This window comes from Bos javanicus, chromosome 2 (assembly GCF_032452875.1).
Source record: "Bos javanicus breed banteng chromosome 2, ARS-OSU_banteng_1.0, whole genome shotgun sequence".
Classification (NCBI taxonomy): Eukaryota; Metazoa; Chordata; class Mammalia; order Artiodactyla; family Bovidae; genus Bos; species Bos javanicus.
The window spans coordinates 127,962,291-127,974,721 of NC_083869.1; the positions used below are offsets into that span (position 1 = coordinate 127,962,291).

General features: G+C 56.3%; 1 protein-coding gene across 1 annotated transcript in view; it reads left to right on the plus strand.

The window, feature by feature from the left end:
- Positions 1-12,431, plus strand: part of RUNX3 (RUNX family transcription factor 3) — a 64,779-nt gene that overhangs the window by 41,868 nt on the left and 10,480 nt on the right. The window contains exon 5 of the mRNA XM_061393102.1: positions 3,220-3,324. Within this exon, the coding sequence (XP_061249086.1) occupies positions 3,220-3,324 (105 nt within the window). The remainder of the gene's footprint in view (positions 1-3,219; positions 3,325-12,431) is intronic.

Below are 12,431 nucleotides of genomic sequence, written 5' to 3' on the forward strand. Positions count from 1 at the left end.
CCCTGCCTCCAGCCGCCAGTTCTGGAAAGTTCCTCCAGAGAGGCCCCTCTCTGCCCCAGTTCGAGTCACACCTCAATTTAAACGGCTACCCTTACCCTGCTCCTTCCCCCACACACACACTCTCCCAGGCTCAGAAGCCCCCGTTGGTGTGGCCCCAGCAGCCTGACTGGTTTTCTTTTTTCTTTTTATCCAAGTATCTTTGCTTTTAGGGGCTTCCCTGGTTGTGACTCGTGGAGTCGCAGAGTCGGACAGGACTGAGCGACTGAACTGAACTGGTGACTCAGACAGTAAAGAACCTGCCTGCAATGCAGGACACCCGGGTTCGATCCCTGGGTGGGGGAGATCCCCTGCAGAAGAGAATGGCCACCCACTCCAGTATTCTTGCCTGAAAGATCCCGTGGACGGGGAGCCTGGGGGGCTACAGTCCATGGTGTCACAAAGAGTCAGACGTGATCGAGCGACTGACACACACATCCTTGCTTCACAGTGCTGTTAGTTTCTGCTGTAAAGCAAAGTGAATCAGCTATATGTGTACATATATCCCCTCTTTTTTTTTTTCTTTCGGATTTCCTTTCCATTTAGGTCACTGCAGAGCATTGAGTAGAGTTCCCTGTCTATACAGTAGGTTCTCATTATCCTACTGCTGCTGCTGCTAAGTCGCTTCAGTCGTGGCCGACTCTGTGCGACCCCATGGAGGGCAGCCCACACAGCTCCCCCGTCCCTGGGATTCTCCAGGCAAGAACACTGGAGTGGGTTGCCATTTTCTTCTCCAATGCATGAAAGTGAAAAGTGAAAGTGAAGTCGCTCAGTTGTGTCCGACTCCCAGCGACCCCATGGACTGCAGCCCACCAGGCTCCTCCGTCCATGGGATTTTCCAGGCAAGAGTACTGGAGTGGGGTGCCATCGCCTTCTCCTCTCATTATCCTAGTCTCTATGTTATACATAGTAGTGTGTATATGCCAGTCGTAATCTCCCAGTTCATCCCACCCACTCTTGCCCTGTGGGGTCCATACATTTGTTCTCTTTGTCTGTATCTCTGTGTCTGCTTTGCAAATAGGTTCACCTGTATCATTTCTGTAGAATTCATATATATGTGCTAATATACGCTATTTGTTTTTCTCTTTCTGACTTCCTTCGGTCCGTGTGACAGTCTCTAGGTCCATCCATGTCTCTGCAAATGGCACAGTTTTGTTCCTTTTTATGGCTGTTTTCTTTTGCGCTGGGTTGTCCTGTTTCTGGGGCTGGAATTTTGACTCCCATCACTGGATCATCAAGTACCAGCCATGCTAAGCTGGCTATTGGTCCCTCCCACCGACACACACTCCTCAAACTTTTGTCTCCCACCTGTGAAGTGGGAATGTGGAATTGGGTCTGCCTGTCCTGGATGGGTATTGAGAAAATGAGGACAGCCCTGGGGGACGCAGGTGCACAGAGCCACTGGCCGCTGCCCTCGGGGGGTCCCCAGGCACGTAACGGGACCAGAGGTAGGGGTCTCAGAGGCAGAGCAGAAGGAGGCCAGTGCGACTTGGGGTTCAGTGATCCTCGCGCACCCCCACCCCCCAACCTCATATACCGTGGAGACTTCGATGAAATGGAGAACAGGGCAGGAAAGAAGACTCCAACTTCAGAAAAGGTGCTGGGAAAATTAGGTTGCCCTTTGAGGAAAAACCTTTACCTTCTACCAGGCCAACCGGTAAATCCCTAGAAGAATCAAAGAGCGACGTAAGAGTTCGAGAGGATGATATTGATCGAAGGTACCCTTTATCTGCTTGTTCCACGGGGAAACCTCCCCAAACATGAAAAGACAGGAGCAGTCACCAATCAAGAGGCAGAACTGAAAATGCAAATCAGCTCGGAGTCAGAAAGCGAAATCTGAGGGCCAGTGAAGTGGGAGACCGATTGCCACAAACAGGACAAGGAGAGTGTTAAGAAGCTTGCTAGAGAGCGGGGGGTGTGTGTGTGTGTGTTTAAGGCGTTAAAACCTTACAACTCTGGAAGACCGTGAAGCAGTCATTTGTGTTGGATGAGAACAGATGATAAACACATGAAACGTTTCAGTCTCACTGATAATAGAACAAAGGTGTTGAAGTTAAGAGCGTTTCAGAGATCTTCCGCCTTGATAGACTTGGTCCTGAAGATGCTGAGCACATCACAGTAGACTCGGCCCCATTCCGATCACCATGCTTCTCTCTGGAGAGTCATCTCACTGGGGAGATCAGGGCCCCTGAATCCATCTCAGCCCTCTGATGCGATGAAATCACTCACCACTGCCTGGAGTCTAATCTAAGGAAATAAGCAGAGGTGTAGACAAAGATTTTTATAAACAGAAGGTCACTTTCCTTTTATTTTAAATGGTAACACAAAAATCATGATTTTTAAAGTTTTTTTTTCCCCTCCTTAGGAATTTTGAATGGAGACTTTTGGGGCCAAATGTCTATCTAAAAATAGAACAGAGTTCTGGAAATAACAGTTGTGTCTACAAATGAAATGTCTGTAGCTCCCAAATCAGTCCTTTTTCAAGCCCCAGTTGCACACACCAATAAGAAATGAGCAGCAGCATAAATACCCAAGATAAGGAGACGGATAAATAAAAGATGAGGCTTCCATGAGTGGAAATATTTTGCAGCCATTAAAAATGAAGTTTATGAAGAATTTTTAATGACATAAGTGCTTATGATGTGATGTTAAGTGAACAGAAAAAAAAAAAAAGAGGGTACGGAAATATTTACTTTAGTGTCATTTTTACAACTGTGTAAAAACACACACTCGCCCGAAAAGGGTTGCAGGAGAGAACAGTCAAATGTTAATAGTGTTTCTCTCTAGTTAGTGGAACTGTGGGTGGTTTCTTCTTTTTTTTGTATTTTCTGTATTCTCAAATTTTTCTCTAAAGGTTATGAATTATTTTCAGGAAAAAACATGTACCTATCCTGGCTCCCCTCCCCCAAATCCTGAGAGTCTCTGAGGAATAGCACAAAGGCCAAAAAACAGGGAAGAAATAAGCCAGGGAGGCCAGAACGCAGGGCAGGGGGAATGTGATCAAATGGGTGCCAGGCCTCCAGGGGGCCTTGAATGCCAAGCCCAGCAGCTTGATGTTCACTCAGAGCCCTCTCTTTACCTCGGGGTCACAGGAGAGAGACCCGGCCCTTCTGGAAGATGAGGGCTTCAGGCTGTTGTGAATAGCTTCCTGGTGCCAACCTCCTGCCTTTATTTCCGCCCCAGGTAAGAGTTTCACGCTGACCATCACCGTGTTCACCAACCCCACGCAAGTGGCCACCTACCATCGCGCCATCAAAGTGACCGTGGATGGACCCCGGGAGCCTAGACGTAAGTGCCAAAGCCATTGAGCCAACTGGGTTGGGGAGGAGGGCCCAGTGGGGTCACCAGAGTCAGGCAGATGGCACTGGATCCCTGGAGCCGTGGGGGACTGCAGTCCTGCCGCTCAACTCTGCACCCCGGCCTCCCTGCAGTACGTGCTGATGCTAAGCCTGGGGCTGTAGGAAGCCAGGCTGCAAAGGGGAGGTGATGGAATCAGCTTGACCTCCACCCTGCCACCCCGAGGGTTGACTGCCCATTGGGGGGAATATGGAAAGGAAAGAATGGAAAAGACTGCAGAGAGGGCATTGTGTGTTTGGGGTGGAGATGGGGCCAGGTTGGCTTGACTCCACCCCAGCTTCCTCTGCCAGCGTGGGAGGGAGGGAGCACGCGAAGCAGGTGCTGCTTGGGGTGCGAGGCCATATCCCCTCCTTGGAAACCCTTCCTTTGAATCTCAGGGTGTGACTTAAGTCTCATAGAGCCCAGACACTCTGACCCCAGGACCCACCTCTTGAGATAGGAATGCAGATCTGATTCCGCAAATGTTTATTGAGCACGTATTCTCTGCAGGGAGCAGGGCATCTGTGCATTTTAGCATCAAAGAAGGTTTCTGTTTCGTTGCTTCTGCCTGCTGGATGACCCAGAGTTTCAGATTCAGATTAGGGAAACCGGAGGAGCAGCTGCCACTGTGGGCCAGAGACCAGTGTTTCCTGAATGAATGAGGGAATGAATGAATGAAACAAAGAAGCAGCCAGTCATCTCTGGACTGGTTGCTTCCTGACCTCAGAGCAGAGCTCTTATGTGGACTGGCCCCGACTTGTGGCATGATCGATGTATTGAGGCCCTTTACAGTTTAGAAAACCCTCTCACATTTCTTGTCTCATGGGATTCTGAACCAGAGGGTCACTGGGTTCCCAGAAGGAGGAATCCAGCCCTGGGGATGTTGGGAACCTGGCCAGGGCCTCACACTGTCTTAGGTGTAGGGAGGTGCCCTGTCTTCCCACAAATAGCTTTCAGTTCCAATTCCAGGCCTAAGTGGGCCTGAGGAAGGAGGCTGGGAAGGCGCTGTGGCTGTGCAAGGGCAGCCTCAGTGAGGACCAGCCAGGCCTGGCCCTGGACCACTCTCCCCTTGGGGAATCAGGCCTGGCCCCCTGATCTGTCCAGCCCACGCCAGCACCTGGCCACCGGGAAAGGGCTCAGAGCTGGGTCTTACAGCCCTGGAAGTGTTTCCCTGCAGGCTTGTCAAGGCCACCTCCTCTAACCCCCTCCACCCAGGCTCCTGATCACAGTCATCAGGCCCAAGTGATTCACCTCCCAGCTGGCACCTGCCCTGGCCAAATTCCTGCTGGTTCCTTCCTGCAGGGATTAGATGTGGATGGGCCCATGACTATGACCTTGGGCTTTGTGACTCAAGAGAAGTCTTGTCTCCTTTTTGGTCTTGGTTTTGTCATCTGTGAACGAGGTCAGTGACCCCAAGAGTCTCAAGGCGGTGATGTCTGGGAAGCCCTTGTGAGCCACAGGTGCATGGTACAGAGAGCAGATTCTGACCCGGCTTGCCTGGCCGGGGGACCTTGGGGCAGTCCTTGACCTCTCTGCACCTCGGCTGCTTCCTCCAGGAAGTGGGATGATACCTCCCAGCCTGCTGGCCAGTGATGGCATGTGGATAGTATCTGGCTGTAGCAGTGGGAGGGTCCTTGTGAGTCTCTGGATCCCCAGTGTTCTGTTAATCCTTGTTGTCTGGCTTCCCCCATACTCCCACCACCACCACCACCACCACCATTGGTCAATGGTTGAACCTTTCTTGGTCAGCAGCAGGGTGGCTGCTGAGAAACCCAGGTCATAGTAATAGAGGTATTGAGTCTCTGATGAAGGAGGTGCTGTTTTACTGTAAGTCTCCAGGGGCTGAATCAGGATGAATGGGAGCCACAGTTGGGCTCAGCGTGATGCTGAGCACTGAGGAGCCACTCCATAAAGCGGCGAGCTTCCGTGCATAGAGGCCGGTGGGCAGGGGACTTGGAGCTTGATGGGAAGGGTCCCAGGACCCAGCCAATGCCTGGATCCCTGATTCCAGAAGGGTCCAATGCCTGGACCCGCTGTGTTCAGCCCTGCCCGGCCCAGAGCTGCCCACCCTCCCCAACTAAGGCCGCTGGATGAGGAAGGAGGCTCAGCTCTCTGCCCTTGAGAGCCCCCCAGTCGAGTCCTTGTCTGCTCGTCTCTCCCTAGGTCTCCCACATCTGAGACAGCCCCTTCCTGGGGTGAGCTGGTTGGGGCAGGGATGGCATAGTTGGAGGCAGCAAGAGGAAAGGAACGAAGCTGGGCTCTGAAAGACCCTGGAGTCAGAAGCAAGTCAGTGTGGGCCAGATCAGTGGTTTTAAAGCAGTTTCTTGAAACAAAATCTTGGTTGTTGTTCAGACACTAAGTCATATCCGACTTCGCAACCCCATGGACTGCAGCACTCGCCAGGCTTCCCTGTCCTTCACTGTCTCCAGGAGCTTGCTCAGATTCATGTCCATTGAGTTGGTGATGCCATCCAACCATCTTATCCTTTGCCGCCCTCTGATCTTAGCAGAAGCTCATTTATAGAAAAGGGCAAATGTGGGAGGTGGCCCTCCTGGTCTCCTCCCCTCCGCCCGGCCCTCAGGGCGGGTCTCCCCAGCACCCCTGGTTCCAGCTCCAACCTGGCCTGCACTCGGCCACCTTTGGACACCGCCGCCTCCTTTCTCAGCTTCCATTTCCCCACCTGTAAGTGGTCAGAGGCCGGCTCAGCTGCGTTTGGTCAGCGAGCGTTCCCGGGATGCTGGGCCCTTTGCAGAGTCTCTTTTGGGGAGGGCTGCGCTGTGCGCCACGTAGGATCTCAGTTCCCAGACCAGGGGTCAAGCCTGCGCCCCTGCAGTGTAAGTGTCTTAACCACTGGACTGCCAGAGAAGTCCCCCAGAGTCTCTCATCTGATCCTCAACTACCCCAGGAGGAGACATGCCGGCAGACAAAGCCGCTTGCCCCAGGGTGAGCTTCGGTACACCCTTGGGGCTCCACCCCGGGGCTCAGGGAAGCCAGGGCTGCATGGAAGGGGCTTCCAAGCCCAGTGTGCTCATCTGTAAGGCAGGGATGGCGTTAGCTTGTGCTGTGGGGAGCTGTGAGCGTTGCATGAGTCTGTCGCTGACTGGCTCTCAAGACTCTCCTGATGGATGTTCGCCGGGTTTTCCTTCTGGGCTTTTCTCCTGCTTTGGGACCGCACCCCCACCCCAACCCCATGTGAGGGCTGAGCCTTCTGTGGGGAGGAATGGGAGTCGAGGCTGGTCCCGGGAGCCAGGGAGCGGGCGCCTTGCAGCTCCCCGAGGCCTGGCTGTGGGTTCTGTGGCTGGGTCGTTCCCCTCCGCTGCCCTGCAGAGCGTGCCCAGTCTGCAGCCAGGTGGCCAGCTGGGTTTGAAGGCTGGCTTGGTGGCTTCCTGCCTGTGTGGCCTTGGTTTCCGAGGTTCTCAGGGCTGGTGTCCCTCAGAGTCACCAGGGGCTGGTTACGAAGCAGGTGGAGCAGGATCCTGAAACATGGTGGCAGGCGGGGTCGTGCTCGAGCGGGCCTGGGCTGGACCACAGTTCGGGAACTACTCACCCCATCTCCCAGGCTCACGGGTGTTGTACTTGAGAGGGCTTCCTTGGTGGTTCAGGCCATAAAGAATCTGCCTGCAATGCAGGAGACCCAGGTTTGATCCCTGGATTAGGAAGATCACTGGAGAAGGAAACAGCTACCCACTCCAGTAATCTTGCCTGGGAAATCCCAAGGACAGAGGAGCCTGGCGGGCTACAGTTGCAAACTCAGTTGCAAACACTGAGGTTGCAAAGTGTTGGACACGACTGAGCAACTAACACACACTTGGAAGGGTGGGGCACAGGTTCCTCACTGAGGCACTGGCCCATCTTGCCTGGGGCGGGAGTGGGGGTCGGGTCTTTTCTTCCCCAAAATATACATGGGATGATTTCAACAAATACTACTTTCCTGGGGCCCGACCCTGTATCAGGCATTGTTCTAGAAACTGAGGAGGCTGCACTGAACCCAACAGACCAGGTTCTGGCCCTCCCAGGTCTCACTCACTTGGGGTGGGGAGAGATGGTAAGTCATGCTGCTATCACCACGGCCGTGAAGCCCAGATCTGACGTGTGACTGGGCTCCCTCCACCCTCCTCTCCTCCGCCTTCCTCTTTGCTTACCCTCCTCTGGCCGCGCTGGCCTCTTGGCCTTTGCCCTGCTGTTCCCTCTACCTGGACATGCCTCTCCTGACAGCCCTGGACACACAGACATCCCCGTTCCCCTAAACTTCCTGTCTTTCGTTTTATTGTCACCTTCTAAGATGCTATATAGCTCACGCGTTTATTTCACCTATTTTTCATCTTCCCTGATTACTGTTTGTGCCCCACCCCCACCCCAGGGGGGTGGGTGGTCCTTTGCTTTGCCAGACATTGCTGTAGACCCTGGAACACAGACGTGAGCACGTCGTCGGTGTTCAGTAGGTAGTTGTTGAATGGATAAACGAGGTAAAACAAATGATTTAGCTAGATTTCTGGTAGTGAGAAGTCCTGCAGAGACAACCGAAGCTGGGGGAGGGGTGGAGCAAGCAGGGCTGGGACCCACAGGGAAGTGTCACCTCCTGAAGAGGTGATGTTGGAGCAGAGGCCTGAAGGAGGTGAGCACACAGCCACGGGGGCGGCTGGGAGCTAGAGACAGCATGGGCAGGCCAAGTGACCCTGAGCCGGCCACCAACCTCAGGTCGCCACAGTTCCATCCTCCATTCCAGGTGTGGGCACTGGAGGGGTGCCCAGGATGCCCACCCCCAGGGAGTGCACCCAACAGGCATGAAAGGGTTAACCTCAGACCTCCTGTGCTCCCCGGATGAGGGTCCTGGCTCCCAGTTCCCACCCACCCACCCACCCCCAGGGAGTGCATCCAGCAGGAGGGAAGGGGTTAACCTCAGACCTCCGGGGCTGCCCCCTAATTAGGCCCAGGCCGCTGGAAGCCCCAGTTGTGGCCCCAGGAGGGACCCGCTGGCCCCTTGCCTGCCCGCCCGCTTCTCTGCCCAGCCGCCGACGGGCTTTCATCTGCTCACAGGGGGCCGATTCACAGCGGACCACCCCGGGCCCAGCACCCGCCTGCGATGCCGCGCGGCTGTTAAGAGCCGGGTGTAAATCTCCTGACAGGCCACAGAGCGGGCCTCGGGCCCGGGTGCCCCACCCGTGCGGCCAGGCGGACAGTGGCCGCTGTGTCTGAGCTGTGGCTGCACCAGGCCCGGGCCGGGTAGCCAAGGAGGTGGCCGAGAGGCTTCAGATGGCAGAAGGGCCCCGTGGCTGGGGCCCACATTGTCGCCCGCAGACCGCGCCTCTCCCGCGGCCCCACCCAGCGCTGCTGCTCCTGGCTCCTGGCTCCAGTTGGCCTGCTGCCCTTCTCGCCCCTTCCACGGCAGGACACGGACCTGGCCTCCTGCCAGTCCGGCCTCGCTGCCAAGGAGCCCAGCTGTCCTCTCTCTCGGAGGTCTTGGGAAGCCAAGACCTTAGCAGCTGAGCTCCATGCACCCTGCTCACCCTTCCAGGTTTGCCCTTCGCCACGTGCCTCCACTTTCCCATGTGGAAAACGGGTGTGATGGTAGCAGCCTCCCAGAGGATCATCATGGCCCTTGGAGATGACATGTGTGGCCTGCCTAGCACAGTGCGTGGCCCATCGAAAACGTCTGCTCACGTGGTTGCCATGCTCATCTCGAGGGGCTTGTGTTAGGCCAGGGTGAAGGCAGGGTGATGGCCCTGATGGCCCCCAGGTTTCCCCCCGGGAGCACTAGGTCCCTGGCAGTCCCTGAGGACCCAGTGCTGGCCCAGGGACGAGCGATGCCTGGGAGGAGAGAGAAGGGAGGCCCCTCCACCTCCGCTGGAACCCAGCCCTGGTCCTTAGGCTTCTGCCGCTGTGACCCCCGGGTGAGTCACCCATCTGGCCCGGATCCAGTGTTCGTCCCCCAACTCTGATCCTTCTTGCACACCTATGAGGCCACATGCACACACCTCCCCCCAACACTTCCCCCCACCACTGACTAGATCAGTGAAGAGGAGCTGTGAATCTTGAGGGCCAAGGCCAGGCCGGGTGTTTCATTCTCCTCAGCCTGTCTGCACCCTCAGGAGTTAAGAGTGTGAGCTCCGCTTCACAGATGACGCACCGGAGGCCCAGGAGAGAGAGTGGCCTGCCCTAGTCACCAGTGGGTGAGAGCTGCCCGGGACAGGCCCCGGGTCGCTGGGCCCTGGAGGCTCACACACGAGGTCAGAGCCCGGATCGAGGTGACATCAGAGGGGCCCTCAGTGAGTTAAGCCCAGCTACTTGCAGGGGGTCAGGCTGCCAGGCCCAGATGGCAAGGGGGGCGTGCTCCCCCAGCGTCCCATCCTCCATCTGTTCGGAAACACTTGGGGGCCCATTCTCTGGCTCAGCCTCAGCCCAGGGCTTAGACATTATGATAACCACTCGACAGGACTGGAAACCGAGGCCCAGAGGGAGGAGAGGGACTTGGGGGGTTAGAGCAGGATGTGAGTTTAGAAGGTTGGACTGGGCTTTAGAGCGGGGCGGGGCTCCTGCTGGGGTCCACTGAGACCCTCTCATCTGCCTTTTCCCGGGCCCGTCGCGGCACTGGGCCCTGGGCCTAGGCTGGGCCCTAACAGCCAACCGTTTGGATCCCCCCTGACTTTGCAAAGCCAGGCTCGTTCCCTGTAGGGTGGGCTCCAGGAAGGCAAGGTGGCCAGGTGCTTCCGTGTGACCTCGAGCATGTCACTGGCCTTCACCGAGCCTCAGTTTCTTCACCTGTGTACTAGGGACAGTGGTGGGACACCTCCCCACCTACCTGCACCCCCCCGCTGCCCCCCACCCCCGCCCCGCGCCATGGAGATGACGCAGGTGAAACAAGGCAGAGTGTGGCAGCTGCTGAGACCCTGCAGTGGAGAAAGCGCTCAGTAAGTGTCAGCCACCGTTTTTCTTTCCATCCCTGCTAGCTACTGCTCTTAGCCTTGCAGAGGAGCTGTGGGGCTCCGTGCTGGGAGAAGGTGGCTTCCTAGAGGGGGTGGGGGGCTCTTGGACTGAGCCCCAAAGGATAGGAAGACTCCTGACAGAGGCTGTACCTGAGCCGCTGCCCTGAAGTGTGCAAGGCAGAGAATACTAGAGAAACCCTGCGAACAGAAGGAGCAGACAGAGGGGCCCCGAGCCAGCGACCCCCGCTTCCTCGCCAGTGGCTAGTTCTTGGAGTCTAAAGTCAGGGACTTTCGAAGCTGGAGGGGCCTCAGGGAGCAGTATGTACAGAGGGGAAACTGAGTCCCGGCGTGAAAGGGCTGGGCCCCTGGTGACCCGGTGAACTGGGCCAGAGCTCCCCGCCCCCAGCTCTCACTGTGGGTGGCGGAATGAAAGAGGTCTATTCTGAAGGCCCATCTTCTTTCCTCGGGCACAGGGAGTTCTGTTCTCCCAGTGTGAAGGCCGGGGCCCTGTGGCTCTGAGACTTTCTGGCACCCTGGCCCCATGGAGCCGCCTGGGCTCCCCTTCGCCCCTCCCAGGCCTTGACTCGGGGGTTCCACAGCAACACGGAAGCGGTTCCCCCACGTGCCGTGAAAACTCCCCTCCAGGAATTCTGCCCTTTGCGAAAGTAGGGTAGCATGTGGTTGGAACATGTGCTCCGGGACCACATTACCTGCTTTATATCCCAGACCAGTCACTTAGCGTAGGGTTCATCTTGAAGCCTCAGTGGCCCCATCTGTACAATGGGGACGAAAGGGGGGTGTTCAGAGAAGGAGCACTGGACTTGGGGTCAGGGGTCTGGGTGCTGACGCCGACTCTGGGTGCTGGCCTGGCTTTGTGTCCCAGACAGGACTCACCGACCGGGCCTCAGTGTCCCGGTCTCCACGTGGAGACGATAATCCTGCCGCCCTCGGTGTGAGCTGGGGTAGAAGTGACCACACAGGGGACAGTGACCTGGGAGGGTGGAGAGCATCCAGAGACCTTGTTTGGTCGGAACCACGACCCGCAAGGGCACCGTGTGGCCCTCCCACTGTGGCTTGGGGTGGGGGAAAGGGGTGTGACTCAAGCTCAGCTACCGGCTACCAGGCTGCAGGCAGTCCTTGAACCCAGGCGGGCTGTGAACCCCGCCCTCCTTCCGTCGGCCCGCAGGCGTCTCTGTAAACACTCTGTACTCAGTGTGACTCAGAAACGGGACTCTATCCGCCAGTGACAATAACAGCAAGGCCTGAGGTTTTGCAGCAGCTTTCGTGTAGCCCCATTGGCTCACTTCAAGCTTGTGGTTGACTAAGACACCCGGATCCTTTGCACCCGAGCTGCTGTCAGGTCAGTCTGCGGTCTCCACATCTATCCAGCCAGCTTCCTCCCTGTTGAGATTGTTCTCAGTGCATCCATGATCCAGCTCATCCACGCCACCCTGCCGTCCCCAGTGGCCGCAGCAGCCAGGGCGAGAGCACGCCCTCCAAGGCCTGCCAGGACCGAGGTTGAGCCCCGTGGCACTCCCCTGGAGACCCTTTCCCCAGGGCTATCCATTAGTCAGCCCTAGACGGCTCACGTTAGACAGCCAACCAGAAAATGAAACCTCAAACTTGGAGGCTACAAACTGGCAACCCCTGAGCAGGACATATTGTGCCAAGTGGGTTATTGTGTTGTTGTGTTGGTTTCAGTATACCAGGCTTCCCTGGTGGCTCAGCTGGTAAAGGATCTGCCTGCAATGCAGGAGACCCGGGTTTGATTCCTGGGGCGGTAAGATTTCCTAGAGAAGGGAACAGCTACCCACTCCAGTATTCTGGCCTGGAGAATTCCATGGACTGTATATAGTCCATGGGGTCACAAAGAGTCGGACATGACGGAGTGACTTTCACCTTTCAGTATTTGGGTTAATCGCTGACATATATAATATGGGAGATTTCACAGAAAAGCAGGTTTATGGCTTCTGGTAAATTGGAAACTGGCAACACTGGGCCCACCTCCATCGGGGGACCAGTCAGCTGGGCTGGATGGCAACCGCCCCTTCTACAAGGCCCACCCTCTCCAGTCTGTCCCAGTCTCCACCCATCCCATCTGCCTCATTTATGAAACTTGCCTGGTCCCCTTAGGCA